At 45.2% G+C, this 25,555-nt stretch overlaps 2 protein-coding genes across 2 annotated transcripts in view; one reads left to right on the top strand and one right to left on the bottom strand.

Moving 5' to 3' along the window:
- Window positions 1-25,555, bottom strand: part of LOC144137959 (TNF receptor-associated factor 5-like) — a 199,709-nt gene that overhangs the window by 22,406 nt on the left and 151,748 nt on the right. The gene's annotated exons all lie outside the window — the stretch shown is intronic.
- Window positions 630-24,687, top strand: LOC144139613 (TNF receptor-associated factor 4-like). Its single transcript, XM_077671909.1, has 4 exons — window positions 630-1,094; window positions 10,715-10,930; window positions 21,920-22,044; window positions 24,603-24,687. The coding sequence occupies exons 1-4, from the start codon at window positions 810-812 to the stop codon at window positions 24,685-24,687; spliced, it is 711 nt and encodes a 236-aa protein (XP_077528035.1). The 5' UTR covers window positions 630-809.

Genomic DNA, 25,555 nt, shown 5'->3' on the forward strand with positions numbered 1-25,555 from the left:
GCCGTCTTTTTCTGTGATCACGTCATAAACTTGAAACATAGCAGCAGACGATAGCGTGGCGGTGGTGGCAGCCGGGAAGGTGGTAACCCATATCATAACGTAACAAAGCTTGCAATGAAGCAGGGAGCCCAACTATGTTTCTAAAAGCGATTGAAAGAAATAAATAGATACGGTAAAACAAATTGTGTGATGTTCTTTAGCTTAAAATACGCATTTCCCTCGCTTTTGGATCAACGTTACTCGATCGCCTTGTGGTGTTGATGCCAAATGTGACCTGCAGAAGTGTGTTTTTTTGCCATCCTCAGCTAACATCTTACTTTTTATCGTACGTGCCAAGTGTTTGATATCTTTTATGCGCAATATTTGATACCTTGATTGTGACCTTTATAAGTAACGCGTCAAATTACACTTATTGCTGCCATGTCTATACGTGAATTACGTCACTGATTGCGTACGTTGTGCTTGCGCAAAAAACATGCCGACTTCACTGTGAATCTATGCAGTCGAGAATAGGGCATTTAGTTCAGCATTGCCGTGTTAGCACTCGCCGCCTTCTCGCTGAACGGACACCTAATGGTTTCTACGATTGTTCAGAACTTCCCCGAAGCCCTTATCTCATCTACCAGGCATTGGGTTTGTGCACGGCACAGCCATCAAAGCATATCGACGCGCTTATCTGAGAACGCAAACAACTCACGTCAGCTGCACACCACGAAAGGGGAGTGATTGTTGCCGAGGCCAGACAGCAGCCCGCAAACGAGTACGATACATGTAGCGTATACGCCCTCCGTCTTTGCACGCCTTTGAACATGGCTCATGGCAGCGACGAGTTTGTACTAGTCGGATATTCAGAAGCCCTTGAGAGGAGGCCTCTGAAGTTCGTGGATCCCATTCCTGCGACCTTGATCTGCAGTGCGTGTGGACACATTCCCAGGCTGACGTTTTCTCTTCTGTGTGGGCACGTGTTGTGCGAACCATGCTACCAGAGCTCCGCTACAACTTCGGAGTGCGTCTGTCCACTGGACGGGGATGTTTCTGGGGCCGACCATGTCACCAGTAAGAAGTATCCACCTGATAACCAGCTCAAACGAAAGGTGAGACGTCGGGGTCGGCACGTGCACAACTGATTGTTGGCAGATTGGGGTGCGGTATTCACCACGTTGTAACAACAATAAGCGTCATAGGTGCGCAGTTGTTACAGCTAATCCTTGATTATTCTGTGTCCGCTGGGCCGTGTCCTGTAAGCCGTTCGTTCATTCTTTCTTCTTCGAATTTTATTGATGCTGCTCTTGAACATGTGCATTAAAAGGGTCTGGCTAGTTTCGGACAGTTGTGAGAATCTGGAGGAGGACCGGCTTCGCAAATGGCAGTGAGCATCTTATACTATTCGCTGATCTTGTAGGACATTTAAAAATCGCAGCTGGTCAGCAGTGAGAAGCAAGAGAGGCTGTGAATCTTTTCGTTTTAATAACGCCCGCTACGGCACATCTTCTCTGGGTGTGTCGGTGGGTATGCCTCTTCGTGCCCACGGAGTGTGTGCCGAAATACAGCGCATACGCCCGTTGCAAGGACAAAACTACTGGCGCTTCTCTGCTCCTTTACCCCAACCTGCCGACTGTACAGTTGACGCGCCGCGGTGGCTCAGTGGCTACGTTGTGCTGCTGAGCACGAGGTCACTGATTCGATTCCCGGCCGCGGCGGCCCCTTTCCTGATTTATTTATTTATTTATTTATTTTGTAACAAAGATAGTGAGCGACCGTTAGAGCACCAGTCTCACCGAGCGGGTATGTGTTCGGCTAAAGCGGAGGCTGACCTTCTGAGTGGCGTCAATCCCCCAGTGGGTATATGTCCCCGTAGCGACACAGCGGCAGCTCCATCGACAGTGCTTCGGCGCGAGACCTGCGCGCGGACGCCAGACCTCGTTTGGACTCTGAAACGGCCAGACCTCGTTCGTGCCTCTTGCAAGACCTGCCAATAAACCCCATTATAATTTATTTATTTATTTATTTGTTTATTTTTTATTTATTTATTCATTAATTTATTTATTTCAAAAAAACCCTAAATGCCCTCCGCTGGAGGGTATTACATGAGGTGTACACCCGCCCAATGTTTTACCAATATCTTCGGAGAGTCAATCGTTCGGTCGATCAGCGCCGCGGGATGGAGTGATACGGCAAGCTCGGCGAGAATAGCCACATGCGCATTCAGCAAAGGCCGCTGCTGCCTTCCTCTGCTAGGCTGTTCCAAGAGCCGAGGGCAGCCACCGATTTTTGTTATTCGCCTATCACACCGCCTAGCTATACGAGAAATCATTCTGCAAGACCAGGCGCGTTGCGCCAACTGAAAACAGCTATCGGCGTCGCCGAACGCAAGGTTCGTTCAGCGCAAGGTTCGTTCGACAACGCTGATTACTGTTTTCTGTTGGCGCCACGAAACAGGTCTTGAAGAAAGATTTCGAGTATGGCTAGGCAGTGTGATGAGCGAATAAAAAAAAACATCCCCCTCGCGAGGGGCACGATCAAATGCAGGGCATTTCCGCGGGGGCGCGCCTGAAAGTCGTATGGATTACGTATTGCTTGTTGTTGTTGTAGTAATTGTTGTCTTCCAGCGTAGACATTGTCGATGGTGAAACGTGCCGTGATCCCCCTGCCACGGCTATGACGCAACATGGAGCGGCTATGACGCAACGTGGCGCGGCTATGACGCAACACAATCCACTTTAATCCAATCCAATCCAAATCCAAACCAATCCAAGCAGAGCCAAGCCAATCCAAGCCAATTCAATCGAATCCAATCCAATGCCCCTCGCGAGAGTGTTATAGCGCCGAAATCGCGCCACCACACGAACGCGTGATGTTGACGTCACGATTACGCCACAGATGTTAGCTACCGGAGCGCGCGCGAACGACATATGTGGTTTAAGCGCGAACCTACCGCGGCGAGAGAGCGCTTGCGAGCGCCCCCACCTGTTCTTGCGCGCGAACCTACTGTTGCTCAGCGCGAACCCAACGCGGCGAGAGAGGGTGTTGCGCACGTCCCCACCTGTTGTGCGTCCGAACCAAACGCTGCGAGAGAGGGTGTTGCAAGCGGAGAGAAGGCGAGGAGGACGCGAGGGAGAGGGCGCACCTGTGGCCGACGGTTGAATGAGTCAAGGATATAAGGCGCGTGCGTAACCTTCCATTCCGTGTCGGCTTTGTGGCGCAGTCGTTAGAGCACCGTGTACCTTACGCTACGCCCGCAGAGTCGTGGGATCGAAACCTGGCGCCGGTAGGTATTATTTTTTATATAGTGTAGGGGGAGCGATGCGGACTACGGACGTCAACGCGGGTGACATCTTGAGATACTGAAATGGTCTGCATTTAAAAAATCTGGGGCGGTCCTCTGCTCTTGGATCAGCCTAGCAGACGACGGCAGCAGCGGCCTTTGCTGAATGCGCATGTGGCTACTCTCGCCGAGCTTGCCGTATCATTCCATCACGCGGCGCTGATCGACCGAATGGTAGACGCTCCCGTGATATTGCTAAAAAATTGGGCGGGTGTGCATTAGCATCGCAATGGTAGAACGATAAATCCAAATGTAATTAAAACAAAACACAAACGCAAAATGGGCAAAATAAATGACCGTGCATCACGTAAAAAAGAAAACACTCGCAGAGAGGACACACACATAAAAAGTTCTGGAAGCACCATGTCAAAATTAATACGTCGTCACAGGGACATTTACTAGTGTGCCGAAAGAAAGATCAGCAAAAAAAAAGAACAAATGAAAAAAAAAAATTATATATTAGGCAGTAAAATGGTGTTAGTTTTACATATTTCTGTTTAGAGCATCTGTACATTTCGAGACATTTTCGAAATTTCGAAATTTTATGGCCCCAAGTAATTAAAATATCCGTTGAATTCGAGCAATTTTTGGAAGATAGGTTCTGATTTGGCTGTTACTGAATTAAAACACTCAAGTTGATGCGCATTCTCGTAAAAACTTTGGTGCAATTGACTTTTGATAATGGTGCAATTAGGCCTTCGCGGAAATGCCTTTTACATATGTAGCAAGGCTTCAGAAACGGTAGAACTATCTATACATTTCATTTCATTTCATTTATTAGTTCCTTAAGGGCCCGAAGGCATTACATAAGGGGGGGCAAATACATATAGGTAAGACAACAAAAAAGAAAGAAAAAAATAGTGACTGTCATGCATCAGTCAGCACAACTAACAACAACAACAAAAAAAGCAGATCACAGAAAACTAATACCAAATTACCAAATACACATGTTCAGTTATAAGACATAAAATCACAGAAAAATGAAAGACAAGCATGAACAATTGTGCAGGTTCAAAGTAGTAAGGATCTATGTTATGAATCAACATTGATGTTCGGAGTGGTGATAATGGTCGACCAATTTGTTTCGAAAAGATGCGCGGTTAGTGCATGATACTATATTGTCGGGTAGCGAATTCCAAAGGGTTATTGCATTGGGAAAGAATGAACTTGTGAATGCCGATGTTCGACCGAGTAAGTGTGCTATTGGCTGTGTGTGATTTAGGCGCGCTGACGTGCGGTGGGCTGGTTTTAACAATTCATGCCTGGATTTTGGATGATAGTAGGCCCCATGAAGTAGGCATAAACGTGCGATATGACGGCGCGATACAAGTGACGGAAGGGAAATGGACTGTTTTAAAGATATGACGCTGGTACCGGAGGAGTATTGGGAGGTGATAAAGCGAGCTGCGCGATGAAGAGACGCTGAGGCCTATCGACACCATTCGCAGCTGTTTTAGCATTCTTCCGTAGGGCACTTTCTCGGGCACGCCTGAAGACAACCACGAAGTAAGAAAGCTCTTGATTCCGTTGCCAAGTATTTCCAAAACACTTCACAAAAAGCCACCTCATATCTTATTCTTCACCCTAATTAGGAGCCGGGCACCAACAGAGAGGGGGTATTTGTCATAGCTTGATAGACGTGGCCAATGTATTAAATACATAAGTGGTAAATGTGTGAGTAAAAATAATAATAACCAGATTTACTCTGTAGGAACGGGGGGAAACGAGATGTAACGATTGTTTCACATTTCTGTTTAATTTTATTTCCTCCTTCTGTTCACCTTGCCGTCGACATCGCGGACAGGTCCTTCGCCGACCACTTAATTGCTGTCTGAATTCATATACCAGCTCCCAAAAGCAAAACAAAAATCTTCTGAACACGCTGACCAAACAGGTCGAACAGTCAAGCAAATGCCGCAATTATCTTTACCACTAGAACCTGTCACATCACCGACACCCATACTCAATTCACACGTCTAAACCAACTGACAGTACAACGTACTCTCGACTGACTTGGGACAGTTGTGATCTGGCGTTGTCGCTGACGCTCGTTCGGGCAGCCAGGAAAAGCGCAGAACCACGTCGTTGAAAGAAACCCCGGGCCGGCGCCGGTGCCCGCGGAGGCCGCAGACGCGGCCGCGGAGACGCCAGCGCCCCCGCCGCGGATCCTCCCGCGGCGAAGTGCGAGGAGGTGGCGCTCGCTCGTCGGCACCCCAGCAAAGAAAGAACTGAAACTAAAGCGTGGCAAATTGTTCGCATGACGACGCAGTGAAACATCCCCCTTGCGAGGGGCACGATCAAATGCAGAGCATTTCCGGGGGCGCACGACCTTAAGTAGTTTGCGTTACGTTAATGTTGTTGCACTTGTGGCAACTGCTGACGAGAGAGCGCTCGTCAGCAGTAATTTGAATGAGTCAACGATATAAGGCGCGTTCGTAGCGTCCCATTCTGTGTCGGCTTTGTGGCGCAGTGGGTAGAGCACCCTGTACATTGCGTTCCGCCCGCAGGGTCGAGGGATCGAAACCAGGCGCCGGATAGTATTTTCTTTTATATAGTGTAGGGGGAGGGGTGCGGACAACGACTGTGCGGACTACGACGGGACAACGCGGGTGACATCGTGAGTTACTGAAATGCTCTGCATTTAAAAACCAAACCCCATTGGGGAAATAGGTTTGCCGTATTTTGATCTGCACCGCAGAAGGATATCGCACTTTTTAGATACGAACCACCATGTTCGCACACGTTTCCAGGCCATTATCTCAGCCATTTTCTTGCCACCTTTTTCCTCTGAGAAAGCTACCGAGTTTTAAAGACGATAGTCTTTCTTGGGCTACTTAAACCCAGAAATTTTGGTCTGTCTGTATGTCTGTCTGTCCGTCTGTCTGTCTGTGACTCGATTCAGCCACCCGGCCAATGTAAAATTGATATTGCGCCATAGTCTTATATACTCACCGCCACATGTAAACGTCTAAGCCCGGTTTATATGTTCATTTTTGTCAACTTTGTTGAACAAGAACAAGACATTACGCAAATATAAGACAGGAAATTACTACACAACGGATATTTACAGTGTTCCTTTATTAAAAAATTCATGGATGGTTAGTTTTTCGATAGCAAATGATATTCTACAGCTACTGCAGAAAACCGCCGCCTCCTGGCGGCATATGAAAAATCACGCGGCAACAGCAACGAAAGGCTCTACTAGCTATACTCCGTTTCATACATCAAGTGCAACGCTGTCAAAGCTAGCGCTCTTGTTTGCGCTGTGTGCTTGCGCGACCAAAAGTAGTGGGTTGCTTGCGGTGAGCCAGAAACAATAAATGCTTCGCCGGCAACCTTAATGCATAAATATTCATCATCAGCTTGACAAAAAACACCCGTATTGCCGGACAAACGATCGAAATATGCGAGTTTGTATTTTATGTTTGTCGCTTTCGTATCAGGTTTTCGCTCTCCGCGCAACCTTGAACGCCTTTTTTTGTTTACTCTTTGAGGCAGCGTTGAAAAAATGGCGTCCAGCTCTCAGGCTTCGGTCACGTCTCCTGCACGCATTTTTTCGAGGGTTTGCACATCAAGGTTGTCAAAGAACGCCAAGCAAGTAATTGCAAATGTGTACGCCCGTACCAGGATGCGTTTCACGGCGAAATGTGTGCAGGAAGTGCTGAGTGTTGTGAGCGAGGACACTGGAGTATCTCCCCGTACCGTGGCGAAATTGAAAGATGAGTGTGGGCGTGGGAATTTGGTGTCTCCAAAGAGAAGACCTTTTGACGTGACGATATCAAGCACGCGAACCGTCAAGCATGACAGCTCCATAGTCCATGCTATCCGTCTGAAAGTGCAGAGCATGTACGCCAAGAGGAAGATCCCGACACTGGGCAGTGTGCGAAAGGCTGCCAACGAAGGCGACGACTTGCCGAACTTCACGAAAACCACCTTGTAGAGGTTAATGAAGGACATGGGCTTCACCTATGATAAGAGAATACAGAATCTTGACATCATTGTTTGGCACCGCAGGTACCTGCGGGCGATCAAGGAATTCCGAAGACAGGGCAGGGGTAATCATTGCTGAACTTCCCAGGAATGTGTGACCTCTCAGTGGCGGCTTTGTTCATGAGGGGAAACTGGTGAAGCTGGAGCGTGGACACCTTTCTGTGGAGCCTCCTCGCGCTGCTTCATGCTGAGCCGATTCCCCGAGAAGGCTTTGTTACCGCGACAAAGCAAACTGTGTTTCCTCAGTAGCGTGGAAATTTGGGCTTGTTGGTTCCTCGTTTCCTCGTTGTGTGGTTTTGTTTGTGAAGTTTAACGTCACCAAGTGACCCGCGCTATGAAAGACAGTACATCGTAGTGCTGTCCTGTTCGGTCGTGAAGTGTATACAGCCGGAACAGTCATATAACTTCTGCAAAAACTGGGTGGAAGAAAGGAACGAAAGGAAGAAGTCGGAACCCACCAGGAAATCGACCAGAGGTGCTCTGCTATAAATAAAGTTGGAGTTTGTTTTTTAAACCGCGAAAGTCAGCCTCCTCTTGCAATATTTGTGTACGACACACAATCCGTATTGCCCCTGTATGCATTTATGTATGGCAACAAATCTCCGACTCATGAGCTAGTACTGTTTCTTGTCACAGCATTAACCTATACCATAGACATTTCCTTAACACAGAAAAAAAGGCCATATCAAGGTTCGGTATGTAAAAACAATTGACCTATCTATGATTCTCTTGCGAATAAGAGCCTAGCTTAAAGAGCTCCATTTTCAATCACAAAAGAAAATATAACTCTTGCTTCCGGGGTGAAACATTCTAGTGAAGAAATAAATAAATCACGCACAGGAGTTCACAAAAATGTTGCATATATTCGGACTGGAAAGGGGCGAATAACAAATTTAAAATATGCATTATGCGTTTCTGTGCCAGAAATCAGTATTCTAGGTACAGAAATCTGCTTTCTGGCCTTTCCCATGAATAACAAATGATACGTTATTCGCACCAAGTGCTTCGGGCTACTCCACAGTGCAATGCCAAAGTCGGTTCCACGCTGTTTCGGTAAAAACTGAACCCGTTGCTCTGCTGGCGGCCCGGTATAATCAATAACATGCTGAGTGTTTTAAGACAGGCCCAGAAAGAAGTGGATCATCAGGGCAACGGCAAAAACGAAAGTTGAAAGTGAACACCTGTTGGTAATTCACCCTGGTTGGAACAGCTGTGCTAACTAATCAATGAATTAACGTTTTTCTTGGTACACAAAGTTCCCGATAGTATCAACGAGGTAAACTGACGATCCTGCAGAATTGCGACAAAACCGCCACTGCAGGTGAAACATCGGTGCGAGCTTGTTTCGGCCCGCACAAATGAACACAGTATGCATCCAATGAACCCATACGTGCAGTTCATTTCGGCGTGTGCGCATTAAGTTACTGGGAACGAAATAAGATTTAGAATTGAACTCGCAGAAGATGTGATAAAAAAATAAAAAGAAACGTCGGAACGCGGTGTCGAACCCATGCACTTAAAAATTCAGCGTCTTTTCTGCAGAGCGACGCGTTAGACCACACGGCTACAAAACCGCGCGTAGCGATACACATTCTGTTTTTGCGGACTACTTGCGTAGCCTTCACAGCGTTGCACTTGATGTATGAAACGGAGTATAGGTTCCACGTTCGGCTTGGAACACACGTGGAGCATGGCAACGCGGCTCTATAAACCTTCTAGTCGACCGCATCCATTCACGCGCATCTCCGCCGTACTGCAGCGCTGACATCGGGGAACCCGGCCTGCAGCAGTGGAACGCGGTAAATTAAAATCGCCTTGCGCAAACCTTTAGTGTGTTTACCTTGGAATGAGCGCGGCGATACAGGAACAGCATGAGAGGTGAGCGGGAAAGCAAAGGGGGGCATTTCTTTGGCAAATGTCTACAAAGACTATCGTCTTTTGACGACATTTGCAACGAAAGTAGCAGATACGCGGCCAATTTTTTTTCTTCTGAGTTCAGTTTTATGACGTTTCTGTTTGTGGATTCGGTTTACTTAAAAAAAACGTCTTGCATGTATTCATGGAAGGCAGCAAGCAGGTTGGTAGAATCTTGGTAGAAGAGTGGGGCTTGCAAATAGCAACGAAAGTCTTCTCGCATATCCTGCTCTGTGCTGTGGTAGGGACTCCAATAACTGCAGTATCAGGCAGTAAAAAGCGAGAAACGGACGATTAATGTTCTCGTTTTAGCATCGCATCCCTACGTACAAAACGGCACATGGAGTCAGTGCGTCATTGGGCATATCATCTTCGTACACACGAGAAATGTGCCAAAGTACAGCGCGTAGCGGCGTTACAAGCCCAGAAATCCTCGCCCTTCGCTTCTAGCTTTTCCTTGCTGGCAGACCTGGGCAAGTTTATATCAGTAGTCGGCTATACAAGTATGGCGGCGTGTTTGACGCATCGCGTCATGATGCGAGGTATCACCTAGTTCAACCACTGCGCGGAAAATAAATTTGGGCGGTTAGCTATGTGGATACGTGGCTATCCTCGGCGGTGTCTTCCCTCCGATCAGCCATCAGGCTCTGGCACTGACACCTGTAGGCGCTTGTCGCTTCTCTAAAGGAATTGGCAACTTGCACATAAAGACATGTAAAGCTTCGCCTTAAATGTTTATGCGAAGCAGCAAACAAGGTTTAGGATGCGCTTCTAGTCTGATTTAGCAGTACCGAAACCAGTAACAACACTAAAGCATAAACGGCTTTTGACAGAGATGGCGAGGTGAATGGAGTTTCTGATCGGCTTTCTCCTTTGCGACGAAGGAGAAAACCGGCTTTGCCAAGATGGCAACGATCGAATGAAGTTGGAATCCGGCTCACTCAGGGTGTTTGTGACCTGCGCTTCAACGCACAAAAAAACAGGATAGGAGCGACGCACAGAAATGCAATCCCTTATTATTTATTCATAAAAAAGGCGTCCATTGGCGTCTAAGAAAAGCCGAGAAAGCTACGAAGCACGCGGTTTATTCAGCCTGTATTGTTTTTATTTGAACCACAGCTCACGCTGACGGTCCCGTTTCGTGACCTACAGTCGCACTACTACGACAATCACAAACTAAATAAACTTACCCTGTACGATGAATACTTTATGTGCCCAGCCAAAAGAGCCAAGGTATGGGGCATGAACAAACTTATTGAATTTATCGCAGGACCAAATAATTATGGCCACCTAGGCACCAAAATTTATGCCCGCTTGGAATTGTAACGTTTGCGCCCAAGTAATGCAACATTATTTTATTCTTGCAGCCCGGTGGCGTCTTTGGGTCTTTGCGCTACAATTACGAGGTGACAAAGTGCCTGAAAAGAAAACCTACACAATGTCTTATTCGTGTTTTCTTACTGCTTCTTTCTTTCCTTCACGTAGGTGCACTGCTGGAATGAAGCCAACGGTTGCCGCGTCGTCCTCCCGGCGTCACATGTCGCCGAGCACGTTCGCACCGATTGCCAGCACCACGTGACCCGCTGCCCGACGTGCTCTGCCGTGGTGCTGACCCTCGACGTGTGTGCACACCTGAAATCCCGGTGTACAGCGCTTGTATTCCTTGCAGCATCTGACCCACAACAGCGGACAGACAACAAAGTAACGACAGAGCTGGTAGCGTTTGAAAGAAAGGTAGAGCAGCGAGTAAGCGAACTAGACGGCAGACTTGCTCAACTGTCATTGGAGTGTGGCTTGCAGAACGAAAAACTAGTTGAACTTTGTCACAACATTAATCACTTGAAGGAGGAACTAAGACAACAGCTTGGGACTTCCTCGGGACAAACTCTCGATCGTTTGGATCGGAACGCTGCAGAGGTCAAAGCCCTGGTAGCACACGAAAAAACGGTAGAACACCGAGTACGCGAAATAGATAATAAGCTTGCTAAACTGTCGTTGGACAGCGGCTCTCAGAGGGACAAACTAGTTGAAGTTTGTCGCAATATCAGTGATTTGAAGGAAGCACTAACAGGACGGCTTGAGCCAGCCTCAGTTCGGAGCTTCGCTGAGATAAAAGCCCTTTACACCGAAAAAAGCGATTCCTTGATGACCGCCCTAACCTCACTATTCACAGCGGTTCCAAGTGACTGTAAAACGCATCAGTGGGTTCTCACGGGATATGCGGCGCTCAAAGAAAAGGCACTGAAATATGGTCGGTGTGAAAGCTGGAGCGACAAAGTGTACCTACGGCGTTACCTCATGTCTTGGGGCATTAGCTTCATAAAAGCGGGTGAAAGCGTAAATTTATATCTGATACATAAATTACACGAGGGTAGAGAGGACGGCTTTCTTGACTGGCCTTTTAGAAAAGAATTGAAGCTCACATTCATTCATGCCGACACGCGACAAGAAATGCATCGCGCAGGCAAGACAGATTTGTCTGAGGCTACTAAGCCATCTTATTGCAGACCGATAAAGGGCAGCAATATCAGCGTACGTTTTCTTGCTACTGAGGTTGCTTCAGGGGACATAGAACGCGATGGTTACGTTAAGAGCGATCAGCTGCTGCTAAGGCTAGAGGTGCTCTTGTGAAGGTAGTAAAGGTGGTGCCGTTGCTTGTGAAACACTGCTGAGACAGAAGAATCTGTGCATAACAAACTTTCTACACGAATCAAACGCTTAGAACGGAAACATGGTACACATAAGTTTGCATCGGTATGTTGATACAAATACCTAGCTTCCTAAATGTGACACATTCAAAATACCAAGCACGCTGTCACAGAATAGACGTGCAGGTGCCGTTAAAAGGGAAGGGAACGCGGTCTCATAAAAAAGCAGCAATTTCTTCTTCCGGAAACTGCTGGCTGCATAGTGGTTTATTTAAAGAAATCCTACCTAATCAAAAAACCTTCCTATAAATGGGTAATGACTGTCACATAGCCAGTAAGACAAATATTTTGTTATATTCACAAACGCTTCTTGCATTTACTTACTATAACCTGTACGTTTGTCCGCTTATTCTAAATATATTTTGTACTGTTGACGTGCTTTCTCCCGCGTGATTGTTCCTTCCGAAGCAAACAAAAAGCTTTGCGATTCCAATAAAAATAATAAACAAATCAAGCGCTTTCTCGCAATGTGTGTCTGGAGAATAAGTTGAAATTTTAATGGTTTATATCTTCCTCGGAGCAGAAATGACTTAAGGTGCCGGAACGAGGCTCTTGTGTCGAGATTTGAAAGACGATGCCGTTCTCTAGATTACGCGTAAACGATGAAACTACCCTCTATCTGTGCATATATTGCTGACAATTCATCCCATAAACAAGGGGTGCCATAGAATTGCAAGAACTGTCTATAATTGCACGGTATTGTTCGGCTAAGGGTCATTACTGAGTAATGCGTACGCAAGTCTGTGTGCGTTTGTTTGTGTAAGCATGGGTGTACGTGTGACGTTTTTTTTTTTTCTCTTATTGAATTCGGTCGTGCAGTACTGCATTCGATGGGTTAGAGGGCAAAGGCAGAGACAAGCAGGCTAAATAACTATCAGCAGCAGCCAAAAGATGTTCTTTTTTCGCCAAAGCAATCCCTTGAAATTCGGATAATTGTTTACAAATGCGTAGTATTCTGATGCCGCTTGTCTAGAGTGTGAGCTCTTCACGGACAAATCAATCAATCAATCAATCAATCAAAGTTTTATTTCCACGAATGTTTTTACACAGGTGAAAAAAGCGGACGGCGAAAAAGCTGCAACAATACAGCTTGACCGGGCACCGTCCGCCGACGCGGCAATGACAACAATGACGACACAGCAATTTACGGTCACTTACGACGTACATTGACGTACATTGAAAAAACGATTATACAAAATATATAAAACAGTGAAAATCTACAAGTAAAACACCTACAAAAACATATTCAATATGCGGGCATCATTAACAGTCACAATGTCAACGTCCTGTCTGTGCAAGTGATTTAGTGTATTTGGAAGTGTATGCTTGAGCAGCTGCATCCCATGATGAGTCCGTGATGATGGAATCTTCCAAGGTGGCTTATATCGGTGTGAATATACATTTACGGTTTCCTCTAAATGTGCTAGGTCCAGAAAAGTGTCTATTTTGCCTCGCTTAGCAGATCCATATGTGCGGATAAGTTTATATTGATATATGTATTCGGCCTTTACTATTTGGTGTTTTGAAAATAAGTCCTTAGTGTGTGCTAGAAAAGGAACATTCTCTATTGCCCGAATGGCTTTCTTTTGCAGTAATGTTACTCTGTTTAGGTTTTTCAAGGTGGTATTTGCCCACACTAAAGCACAGTAGTTAAGATGCGAATGAAACAGCGCCTGGTATAAAAGTCGCTTGATGCCAGTGGGTAGGAAATGACGACACCTATTTATGATTCCGGCGGCCTTTTGCGCTTTCGAGCAGAGCAATTTCACATGCTCGTTCCACGACATGTTCTCGTTAAAAATGATCCCAAGGGTCTTTACACACTTTACAATACTAATTTTAAATGGGCCTAAAAGCATACTGTGGGGTACAACCATTGTCGTGCCTAAAGGGCGGAAAAGTACACCTTTAGTTTTTGATTCGTTAAGAGTTAAGTAGTTTTTGTGGGACCATTCTTGTATTTTGTAACATATAGAACATGATATAGGTATTATAGTCTCTAAATGTTTCCCAGAAACAAATACAGTGCAGTCGTCAGCATATATGATAAATTTACAATTTGTCTGTATGCGCGTAATATCATTTATGTAGAATAAAAAAAGAATAGGTCCAAAAATGCTGCCTTGTGGCACACCAGTCTTAATGGGCTTAATTTGTGATTTATGGTTATTTATTTCTACGTATTGTAAACGTGTCCGCAAATAAGACTGCACGAGATTGAGGGATGCACCGCGAAAACCGTAGTTTTCTAATTTAGTAAGAAGTACTGCATGATTAACACGATATAACGCTTTACTGAAATCTAGATAAATACCTAGTGTAAGTAGTCTTTTTTCAAAATTTCCTAGGATAGTGTCCTTTTGCACTAATAGAGCACTTTCAGTAGAGCGTTTCTTTCTAAAGCCGAATTGGCAGTCAGTTATAAGGTTGTGTTTCTGGTAGAAGACTTCTATTTGATTACAAATAATTTTCTCAAGGCATTTAGAAAAAATTGGTAGTACTGAGATTGGGCGATAATTATTAAGTTCATTCTTTTCCCCTCCCTTATGTATTACGCTTACTTTTGCTGTTTGCATGCGTTCTGGAAAAACACCGGTTGAGAGTGCAGCATCACAAATGTGTGTCAACACTTCCGCTATTAGATCTAAAACATGCTTAACCGGTTTAATTTGTAGACCGTCAGCATCGATGCTGCGACTGTTTTTAAATTTACTGGTGGTATCTATAACTTCACGCATACACGTGGGTTGAAGAAAAGTAGTGTTAGGCAGGGATCCAATGTTTTCAATGGTTTGGTTTCTGTCACTATCATATCCGAGTTCTACGAAGAAATCATTAAATTTGTTCGCGAGATCATTTCCACTGACTACGTTACCATCTACCTTGAGACTATCTATTGTAGTACAGCCAGATTTTTTGTTCAGTAGTTCATTTAGCTTTTTCCAAACAATATCACTTCGCCTCAGACAATCTTCATCAAAAATACGGTTGTAGTACTCGCGTTTTATGTTTTCTTTTTCTTTATTAAGGTTGTTTCTAAAACGACTTGTATTCCGCCCACTTGTTTAGCTCACGAGTTTTCACAAATGAATGGTATAGCTTGTTTTTCTTCGTGATTTGTTTTCTTAGGTACCCAGTAATCCACGGCTTGCGCGACTTTCTAGATGGTCGGTATGTTAGAATTGGAAAAGACGCGAAGTAATGGGATTAAAAAAAAAATTCTTCGGCACTTTTGCGAGTGGGTCTGTCTTGTCGGTCAGTGAAAAAGAATATGGGCATGTGGTCACTGATGTCGGTGCTTAAGATTCCTGACGTAGTGTTTTCCGTGGCGTTGTTTGTGATAAATACGTCAAGTAATGATGCTGTTGTAGTTGTGACACGCGTTGGCGACGGGATGACATTACTAAAACCATGGCTTTGGATTATTGATAAAAGCTCTGTGACAGGGGGTGTGTTTTTTAATAGATCAATGTTTAAATCACCGCTGACTGTAAGTCGGAAATTTTTTTCATTTGCGTAGGACAATAAGCAGTCAAAGAATTCGAGAAAAACAGGAAGGCTACCACAGGGCGGGCGATATAAAACAGCAAATAGGTTTTTGTTGGCTTGTATACATAAAACTTCGTAATCTGCAGTGATAACACTATATTCATTTACTATTTCACATAACGGGAGCCTAGACTGAATTGAAACCCCACCTCCTCTACCTGCCTGGCGGTTCAGGCAGAAGTGAGTGTATTCAGGCAGCAAAAAATAATCTTCGTCGTTTTTGTACCATGTTTCGGTGAACATTATTACATCAAACTTTGTGTTACATGAATCTAAAAGTTGTGTGACATCGTCCCGTTTTTGCCGCAGTGAACGTGCGTTCATGTGAAACAGTTTAAACATTTTTGTTGGGTTATTTTTCACAACGTTCGTTATGTCTTCAGGGGAAATACAACCCGCGAACATGATTGCGTGAAGTTCTGCGTTTCTTTGCTCGCGGCCTGGCGCATTACACGGAGATATCGGCGCAGATTTTATTCAGATCGTTTTCACAAGTGATAGCTAAGATACGCGACGTCTCAGTCCGGCGCGCGAAGACGCTTCCATCTCGCGTCCACACAAACTTCCAACCATGCTCACGTTTGCATGCCACAGCCCTTCCCAATATTGCACTTTATAAGCGACCCCAAACCATCCACCGCCGGCGGCGGCGGCGTCGGCGTCCGCAGTGCTCCTCTATATTTAAAAAAGAAACAGCATCCGGCGCCAGGTTTCGATCCGAGGACTTTCCGGCCGCAGCGCGACGCTCTACCGACCAAGCCACGGACGCGACGCTGATATCAGTGTTAGTGACGCGCCTTATATCTTTAACGCATTCAAACTACGTCGTCAGCGGCGTGCGTTGGCGACTCAGCGGCGTTATAGCGGCTTGATAACTGCGTGGTGTACACGTGATACTACAAACCCGATGGAAGAGATGGAAGAGAAGGCGGCGAGGCGGTGGGCTGCGGGGGCCGAGGTCAAGCGCCGCAAGCGGGCCGACAACCGTGCATTCGCACTTTCACATTCTCCCCCTCGGGGAAATGCGGGGGAATTTTTTTCATAGTGGGGCACAAGTGCTCGTTTATATAAACGGGGAAGTCTTTGGGGAGGCCGAGAAGTGTTGTTGTTAACCGTTTATTTCGTGCCATTTGAAGCACTTTATCGCGCGTTTCTCGGCGCTGAAACTGCACAATGATGTTGGTTTTTCCTTCACCCCTTGTTGGAACTCTGTGGCATATGTCGACATCGCTTTCCGTTATGGGTTCCTCAAGTTTTTCGCCAATTTTTTCAAGTAGCTGCTTTAGATCCTCATTTTCCGTTTGCTCTATTCCTTTGATTTCGAGGTTCCGGTTTCGCGTGTATTGCCCAGATTTGAGAAGGCTTGCTTGGCTCTCGACCAAATCTTTCTCCAGAGTAAAAACTGTGGTGCGGAGGGATTCATTCTCTTTTTTCAGCTGTTTGTTTTCGCATAGGGTGACCTCAAGTCGACGATTTGCATCATCGAGACCCTTACTTATGAAGTTCAGGCTCGCCTTCATTTCGCCAAGTTCCGTGCGCAAGCTTCTCTCCTCTGACCGGACATTGCGCTCTACAGCGTCTTTGAAGTTTTTCAGCTCAGCTTTTAACTCTTCTTTTAACTCTAGAAACAGTTTAGCAAGGTCCTTGGACATATTCAATGCTCTTTCGTGCGACAAAGACACAAAGGCACAGCAAAACGATGCAGGGCAGCAGTGACAGCGGCAAGAGCAACGGCACCAACTACTTTCTAATTAAACTGACTAACCTGTAAAAATGCAGGAGTGGTTATCAGTCCGTGCGTACTGTCACTGTCACTGTCACATGCGCTGTCACTGCTGCCAAAATGCGGGGTTTCCGGGATGGCGCCGACTTTATAGCAGCTCGGTGGCTTCAGGTCCAGCAGTCTTCCGTCAGTCGGCGCTTTTCCTGTCAGCACGATGACCCGGCCACGATGCGCAGGAGCATAGCAGCAAACTTCGGACTGCGGCGGTACTGTAAAAATGCAGGAGTGGTTATCAGTCCGTGCGTACAGCGCTGTCACTGCTGCCAAAATGCGGGGTTTCCGGGATGGCGCAGACTTTATAGCAGCTCGGTGGCTTCAGGTCCAGCAGTCTTCCGTCAGTCGGCTCTTTTCCTGTCAGCACGATGACCCGGCCACGATGCGCAGGAGCATAGCAGCAAACTTCGGACTGCGGCGGTACTGTAAAAATGCAGGAGTGGTTATCAGTCCGTGCGTACAGCGCTGTCACTGCTGCCAAAATGCGGGGTTTCCGGGATGGCGCAGACTTTATAGCAGCTCGGTGGCTTCAGGTCCAGCAGTCTTCCGTCAGTCGGCGCTTTTCCTGTCAGCACGATGACCCGGCCACGATGCGCAGGAGCATAGCAGCAAACTTCGGACTGCGGCGGTACTGTAAAAATGCAGGAGTGGTTATCAGTCCGTGCGTACAGCGCTGTCACTGCTGCCAAATTGCGGGGTTTCCGTGATGGCGCAGACTTTATAGCATCTCGGTGGCTTCAGGTCCAGCAGTCTTCCGTCAGTCGGCGCTTTTCCTGTCAGCACGATGACCCGGCCACGATGCGCAGGAGCATAGCAGCAAACTTCGGACTGCGGCGGTACTGTAAAAATGCAGGAGTGGTTATCAGTCCGTGCGTACAGCGCTGTCACTGCTGCCAAAATGCGGGGTTTCCGGGATGGCGCAGACTTTATAGCAGCTCGGTGGCTTCAGGTCCAGCAGTCTTCCGTCAGTCGGCGCTTTTCCTGTCAGCACGATGACCCGGCCACGATGCGCAGGAGCATAGCAGCAAACTTCGGACTGCGGCGGTACTGTAAAAATGCAGGAGTGGTTATCAGTCCGTGCGTACAGCGCTGTCACTGCTGCTATGAGTAGCAAAAGACGCTATGAGTAGCAAAATGAGTAGCAAATTTGAGTAGCAATATGAGTAGCAAATTTGCTATGAGTAGCAAAAGACGTTGGACTATTTTATTATTGTAAGGTTTTCTTTGTTTACTTTCACCAAAAATGTAAATATATACCATTTTAGCGGTGAAGTGCCTATAATTCCCTAATTATGTTTTTATTCGCACTTGCAAGGCGCACTGCCGAGTTGGTCCATTTACGCTGTGGTATTCGTTTGCAATGTTCTTCTTAGGACTTCATTCGTTTATTCCTCCGTTTTAGGGGGTATGTATGAGATGCATAGTTTTGATTCTGAGAGATATATTTTGTCAATTATATTTTTGCTAGTTTTGTTATTTTGGGATTTTCCAAAATTCTGTACAATCACTTATCTCCATTTCGGCTACTGTAGCGGTTAACGGTAGGACTTTCACCAAATCTGCATTTTTGTGGACATGCACGGCATTACGTTGTTCTTACCTCTTTCGCCATTTTTTGTTTCGTATTTTAAGCGTTCGTTTGCGGACCTTTTTGTGTATTATTCGACTTTAAGGAGAGATGTTCAAGAAGCATATTTTTCATTTGTTATACCTTTTTGTTAACATTTTATATTTACATTTTTCTGATTTTTTTATTTTTCAAAACTCTGACCGACCAACCATCGCCGTTTACGATGTTAAAACGTTTGAAGGTGGAACTTGCGCGAAATCTGAAGTTTTGTGGAAATGCAGTGCTTTACACGGTCCCGGCTGTGCGGTCACTCGGGAAATGGTAGGCACTAAAACCACCCCGTATTTGTCATGTTGGTATAGATGTGCTTATCAGTGTTGGCGCCAGGGGACCGCTGTTTCCTTTATCACTAGTTAATACTTCTTACACTGTGTAGTGCAGTAAGCTGCGATAGTGCGCTGGGCCAGTTCAGAGGAACGCCACCTTTACAACTTATCGCTATTTTCGATTTTCTTTTCTTAATCTTGTACGGTCGCGTGAGTGTGTGTCTCGCTCCCTGCGCAAAAAGAAGTAGGCGCAGCTTGCAATAGTGGTGCAAGGCTGGAGAAACAGCAGTTCTGGCGACCCCTCTCCCTTCGTTGGAGACCCGTGTATTGCACCTATCATGCAAGAGGAGAGAAATCTGAGCCAGTTGATTAGGCTTTATTTTCAGCAGCGCAAAAAACAGGAGAGAGGAAGAACACACAAATTCAGCGCTAGTAACAACACAATGATATATTTAGACGGAAAGAACACACGAGGATGTGGGCGCAAGTAAAAAAATGAGAAATAAAGATAATAAATACCACACTGCCAAAATCATACTTTCTCAGTGAATGTCGCCTGAGAGTCAAGCAGCGTGATTGGAGGTGTGCTGATGGAATTTTTACCGTTATCCAAAGTTGCAAAGACTTCTTCTGTTTCAGTTGTGCGTGTATTGGCGTGTCCGAACTCGAAAGTTGTGCGGAGAAATTCAGGGCAGCCGATTTGCCTGCAGCAATGGACAGACAAATGGGAACGTGGCTTACCTTTATTGAGTTTTTCTACTCCCGCAGACGGAAGTAACGCAGCGCCCTGTCTAGCGCACATAAATGTTGCCGCAAGTCAAATGGAGGGAACACACTACGTTGCGTTTGCACGAAACAAACTGGTTTTGTTGTATACACCACACACAGCCCTCGTCACTTTACCAGCACCCAAGACTTCTTATCAATTCTTGAACAGAGGTTTTGTAGCTTATTCTTTGCAGAAAAACACATGTCGACGCCAAACTAATTCGCTATGTTTTTTAATGCGGTGCAAAATTTCATGAATATATGGAATCACCGCCAGTCTTCTGCACTTACTGTCTTTTTTTCTTTTTCTTTCGGCGTTCCATTTTGCATTTTCAGCTTACCGATAACCTATTGCGAATGAAACACACGGGAATCACCAGGAAAACTCGCATGTCTGAGCCGTTAAACCTTACAGCGATTGCACAAGACTGGCGGTGAATACATATATATTCATAAAATTTCGCATCCCATAAAAGAGATACCGAATAAGTGTGACGTCAATGTATGTTTTTCTGCCAAGAATAAGCTACAAAACCTCTGTTCAAGAATTGATAAGAAGTCAGCGTGTGCGCGTAAAGAGAATAAAGTTAATAGGCTGTGTGGGGTGTGAAACAACAGAGCCAGTTTGTTCGGTACAAACACAACTCCGTGTGTTCTCTCGCTTTCAGGTGCCGCAAGGTGTTTGTGGGGCAGAAGGGGTGCTGCTTTAAACTTAGTCCGGGGTAGCACGAAAGGTCGTTAAAGGTATGCCACGTTCCCATTTGTCTGATTATTGTTGCAGGCATGGCTGCTGGCCTGAACCTCTCGGCAGAACCTTGGAGTTTGGACACGCTGGTACAGGCACAAGGGAAATATATTCGAACCACGGTAATTCGAACCCTGAGAGAGAGAGAGAGAGAGAGAGAGAGAGAGAGAGAGAGAGAGAGAGAGAGAGAGAGAGAGAGAGAGAGAGAGAGAGAGAGAGAGAGAGAGAGAGAGAGAGAGAGAGAGAGAGAGAGAGAGAGAGAGAGAGAGAGAGAGAGAGAGAGAGAGAGAGAGAAATCTGTTCGAATTATCCGGAGTTCGAACTAGCGGGGGTCCCTTCGAACGGCGGTAAAGCGAACGCTACCACTATTATAAACTCACGCGCGATAAAGTCTACGGTATTGCACGCCCTTCGGAGTGCACTTTCAATAACAATTACCTGCTACGAAAGGACGGCATACATGAAAGTAAGGCGTTCGACCGCGCCCCCGCAAGAGCGCGAAGCGAGGCCGCGTGATTTTACGCCAGCTGCTTCAGTGTACGCGGAGCAAGCATGCGTTTACGAGTTTGGGAAGCTGTTCGGCTAGGTAAGCATGAAACTTTGGTCTTAGGCTTAGAATTTGAAGAAAGTAGTCTATGCGGATGGGCAATATTGTTCTAATTAACCGTGGAACGTGTTTCACTTTCGCATAATGAGAGTTTACCGCCATTTAAATGCACGTCACTTTCGAAGAACCAATGAACCAGTTCGAATTATTCATTAATTCGAATTAGGCGACTTCGAACTTACGAGGTTCGAATGCAGACAAGCCTTTGCAACCTTACAAAATTGTGACAATGTCTTCGAACACCGCCAATCATTCTGCTTGTATGTGAGGCGGCATTTCTTGAGAAAATTTCATTTTGTCAGTGTGATATTTATTATCTTTATTTATTATATTGTTACTTGCGCGTACATCATCGTGTGCTATTTCCGTCTGAATATATCATTGTGTTGGTAGTAGCGCTGGCCCCGTGTGTTCTCCAGCTGGTCCTGTGTTTTTTGCGGGGTTGAAAATGCAGCTCACACGCATGTCCGCACTTGCCGCTGAAAGTTTTCCAAGTCTGGCAGGCACGGATAGTTCTGTGCGCAGCCCTTCACTTATTTTCTGGAGTTTACCGAGTTAGCACGCGCTAGAGTCCGCAGCAACCGCCTTCGCGAACTCGGCGTCTGTAGAACTGTCTCGGCGTCCGTGATCCCCACTTCAGGAGCAGAGGCACGTGAACTGGCGAGAAGATATCCTCGCGACAGATCACGGCGCAAAGGCTGGGCAGAGTGTCTTCGAAGATCGAGGTGGCCGACGCCGGGCGTTCCTCACAAGGCGCACGCTCAGGTGCTGTCGGTATTTTTTCATGCGTCGGTATTTTTTCTTGCTATTTTTTCTGTCGGTGTTCTTTTATTTATTTATTTATTTATTTAGTCAGTTATTTATTTATTTATTTATTTATTTATTTATTTATTTATTTATTTATTGTTTGTTTGTTTGTTTGTTCATTGGTTCGTTTATTTATTTATTTATTGATTTATCTATTTATTTGTTTGTTTGTTTGTTTGTTTACTTTGTTAGTTAGTTAGTTGTTAGTTAGCTATCATACTCTAAACGTCCGGAGGGATTACGGAGGGGAGTGGCAATTATTACGAATAAATTCGTCGGCAATATTCTAGCAGTTAGTGGCGTGGGTAATGGCAGCGCGGTAGGCAGGAACGTGGTTCCAGTCATTCGTCATCTGTGGTAAAAACGAATGAAAATGAGCATTGGTGCGACGGGCGGGAACTTCAACCTTGAAACCATTATCTGTGCACCACGATGTGTGCGATCGCGGGATGCTTTGTTCACTCCTTGGGATCTCGTTGAAGTAACAAAAATGCAACCGAAAACATTTGCGATGTAACTCCAGATTTGGGAATCAAAGAGTTAGTTTCATCGACGAAACACTTGCACAGCGACAATAATTACAAACACTAAAACGAGCAGCTCGGTTTCGGATGGGATCCACAGTACTTTTCAGATTGCCATGACCGAGATTGCCATGACAAACCTCCAGAAGGGGTATGTGTTCGAGATTTGTGGCCCACGTTAAGGATCCCGAGCTGGGCAAAATTAATCCGGAGCCGTTAATCCGGAGCCGGAGCAAAATTAATCCGGAGTTGGCGCGTTAAGCCCCACAATCAATCAATCAATCAATCAATCAATCAAACAATCAATCAATCAATCAATCAATCAATCAATCGGATAGTTTGTGTACGTTTGAGGTAAGTTATGCGGAATGTAAATACCTAGATACACCTGCGAGGAGACAGATTCTATAGTTATATGGTTCATGCTGTACGTAGGAAGAGGGGTACTTTACAAGCACAAGAAATACACATTGTCTTACACTTAGTAATGCTAAGCTTCCCTTCTGATTTAGCGCACCACGAGGTTACAATGCCAATATCTGATTGAAGAGTATCGCAGTCACCAATATTAGAAATACCATGATAAATTAAAAATAAAAGCGGTCCTAAGACAGATCCCTTGGGTACTCCGATGGTAACATGAGTAGCGGAAGAGCCATGTTAGTTAGCATAAACGAACTCTGAATGATTGAACAAGATACCCTTACTTTAAGCAAGTATACACTTGGATTGATGTTTAGTTTACTTAACCTAGCCAGAAGTAATGTGTGTGAAACAGTATCGAAAGCTTTGGCGATATCTAAAAAAACTGTCTACACTAATGTTACTGTCCATCGGTAGAAATAGAGCACTTGTAAATTACAAAAGCAGGCTTAACAGAAAAAGCGTTTAATAATACATGGTATTGCAGAGTAAAAATAAGGTAAACTCAAGTATTAAAACCAGGTATGGATGGATTATGGGCTCCATTAATTTGCACGGGCCTATTTAAGGATATAGGCCTGTAATTAGGCCGAAAGAAACAACTAATAGATTTGTGTACGGAAATTACCATCCCTTCCTTTCACTCGCTCGGAAGAATGCCCGTTTGAAGTGACACAGCGCACATTTCTCGCAAGCTAACAGAGGAATTAGTAATGGTATCTTTAGTAAATTTCTAGTTGATACCATGAACACTAGAGCATGCATAAACTTTTAAAGTATGAATCAACTTGACGGTCCAACAAAATGAATAAAAATTGCGAAATTTTATTGTCGCGTATATCAGAAAAATCCGAGCGAAAGCAGTGCGCAGATTTTAAAAAATGCAGAAGTGAACGCGTGATTCACAACTTGACAACAGATGGTGCGATCCACAGGTACATTGTTAGAATCGCATAGTTCGATGACTCATTTTTTACTGTTGACCACTCTACGAAATTTCTGGGGGCTATCGTTTAAAACGACAGCTAACGCTTGCTCATAAAACGTTTTTGTAGACTCACCGGCAGCAAATTTATAGTGGTTCAAAGCTATTCTGTAGTCATTACAACGCTTATCACTTCCAGAGTTTTTTTGCACATCGGAAAAGCTGCTTTTATTAAGTAAACGACTAAGATGCGAGTTCAATCAGGGTGCGCGAGAATCAGAGGTAATACGTTTTTGACAGTATAAATTGTTTAATCCGCTAGTTAGGTTTTGCTTTATGCAAAAACATGTTACCCTTGACAATTTTTGAATGGAAATTTCTCATGTAGTCAGCGATGAACAATTCTAGTTCATTATTTTCCCGCATCCCACTCTTGCGCCGTACTGCTATCCAAAATTACGTATTGGAGAGAGCGAGGTCATTCAGGCCCATGGACACGCATTTCAAAGCGGATTAAAAGCAAAACAAATCTCCACATTAAAAATACGTACTTTGGTCATGCAGCCACAGGGCCCCAAAGGGAACCTGACCTTGTTGGCGCCCCCATGGAAAACTTGCTCTCTTTTTTTGCCGTAACCCCTTAGCGGCATGGGACTCGGACAGAATAATTGGCCAGGCATTTGCGAGTGCCAAAAGGTGCGCATTGGCCGCAAAAATCAGAATGAATGAATGAGAAAGCCCGGTCATCCCTTTTCCTGTAGTGCCACAAAATTGTTTCGCTATTACCAGGCAGGAGGGAAATCCACAACTGTACTAGTCTTAGCCGTAGGTACAAGTATCCCAGGATTGCAGAAGACCATATTAACAGCTTCGGCAAAGCTCGGCCAGAAAGAGTGGAAGCTGCCTTCACAGAGGACTCAAGTTGTTCGTTCTCAGTAAGGGTCGAAGGAGAAAACAAATTTAATACGAATGAACCAAGTTTATGTGACCCACGGCGACAACTGATGGCATACGGCTATGTGATTATTATGGTTTTAAATACGATATTCATTGCTCTAACCAATTCAACCAGAAATTTTTTTCTGCATATCAGTCCATCTCTTTTCCTGTACCCCGACTGAGCCGGCCAACAGAAAATTAAATGAAATAATTTAACGAGACGTTTATATAGGCAAAATTTTTCAGAGCTAAATTAGGTAACAGAGATAACATTGTCAATGTTAGTTAGCAAAAAGAAAACACGAGGAGTATTAAGGTAAACATAAAACTTCTACCCCCAGTGTTATTTTCAGAAAATATAAAGTAAATTTTCAACAGCCTCGTAAGATCGATGCTTGATTATGGTAGTCTAGTGTATCAGTCAGCCCCAAAAGCTGGTCTGAAACTACTGGATACTGGGTCCTGTCTATCATTTAGGCCTGCGGTTGGCGGCGGGTGCATTTTCGTACGAGCCCGATAAAAGTTTGTATGGGGGATCTGACATGTGGTCAATGGAAAACCAGTGCGCTTACACATCCTTGTTATATGGTGTAAAACAACCTCAGTCATAAAGCACCCATCAAACATCTTAATTCATGACACATCCACTGTATCTTTG

Source organism: Haemaphysalis longicornis, unplaced genomic scaffold (assembly GCF_048455015.1).
Source record: "Haemaphysalis longicornis isolate Haplotype H1 unplaced genomic scaffold, Haemaphysalis longicornis Haplotype H1 scaffold_5, whole genome shotgun sequence".
NCBI classification, from domain to species: Eukaryota; Metazoa; Arthropoda; class Arachnida; order Ixodida; family Ixodidae; genus Haemaphysalis; species Haemaphysalis longicornis.

Bases quoted from the DNA above. Each gene is read 5' to 3' on its own strand.
- LOC144139613 (XM_077671909.1), top strand. From the start codon at position 810: ATGGCTCATGGCAGCGACGAGTTTGTACTAGTCGGATATTCAGAAGCC. The intron at 1,095-10,714 runs GTGAGACGTCGG...TCCTTCACGTAG, and splicing joins ATAACCAGCTCAAACGAAAG to GTGCACTGCTGGAATGAAGC. The intron at 10,931-21,919 runs GTAACGACAGAG...TCCCCACTTCAG, and splicing joins AACAGCGGACAGACAACAAA to GAGCAGAGGCACGTGAACTG.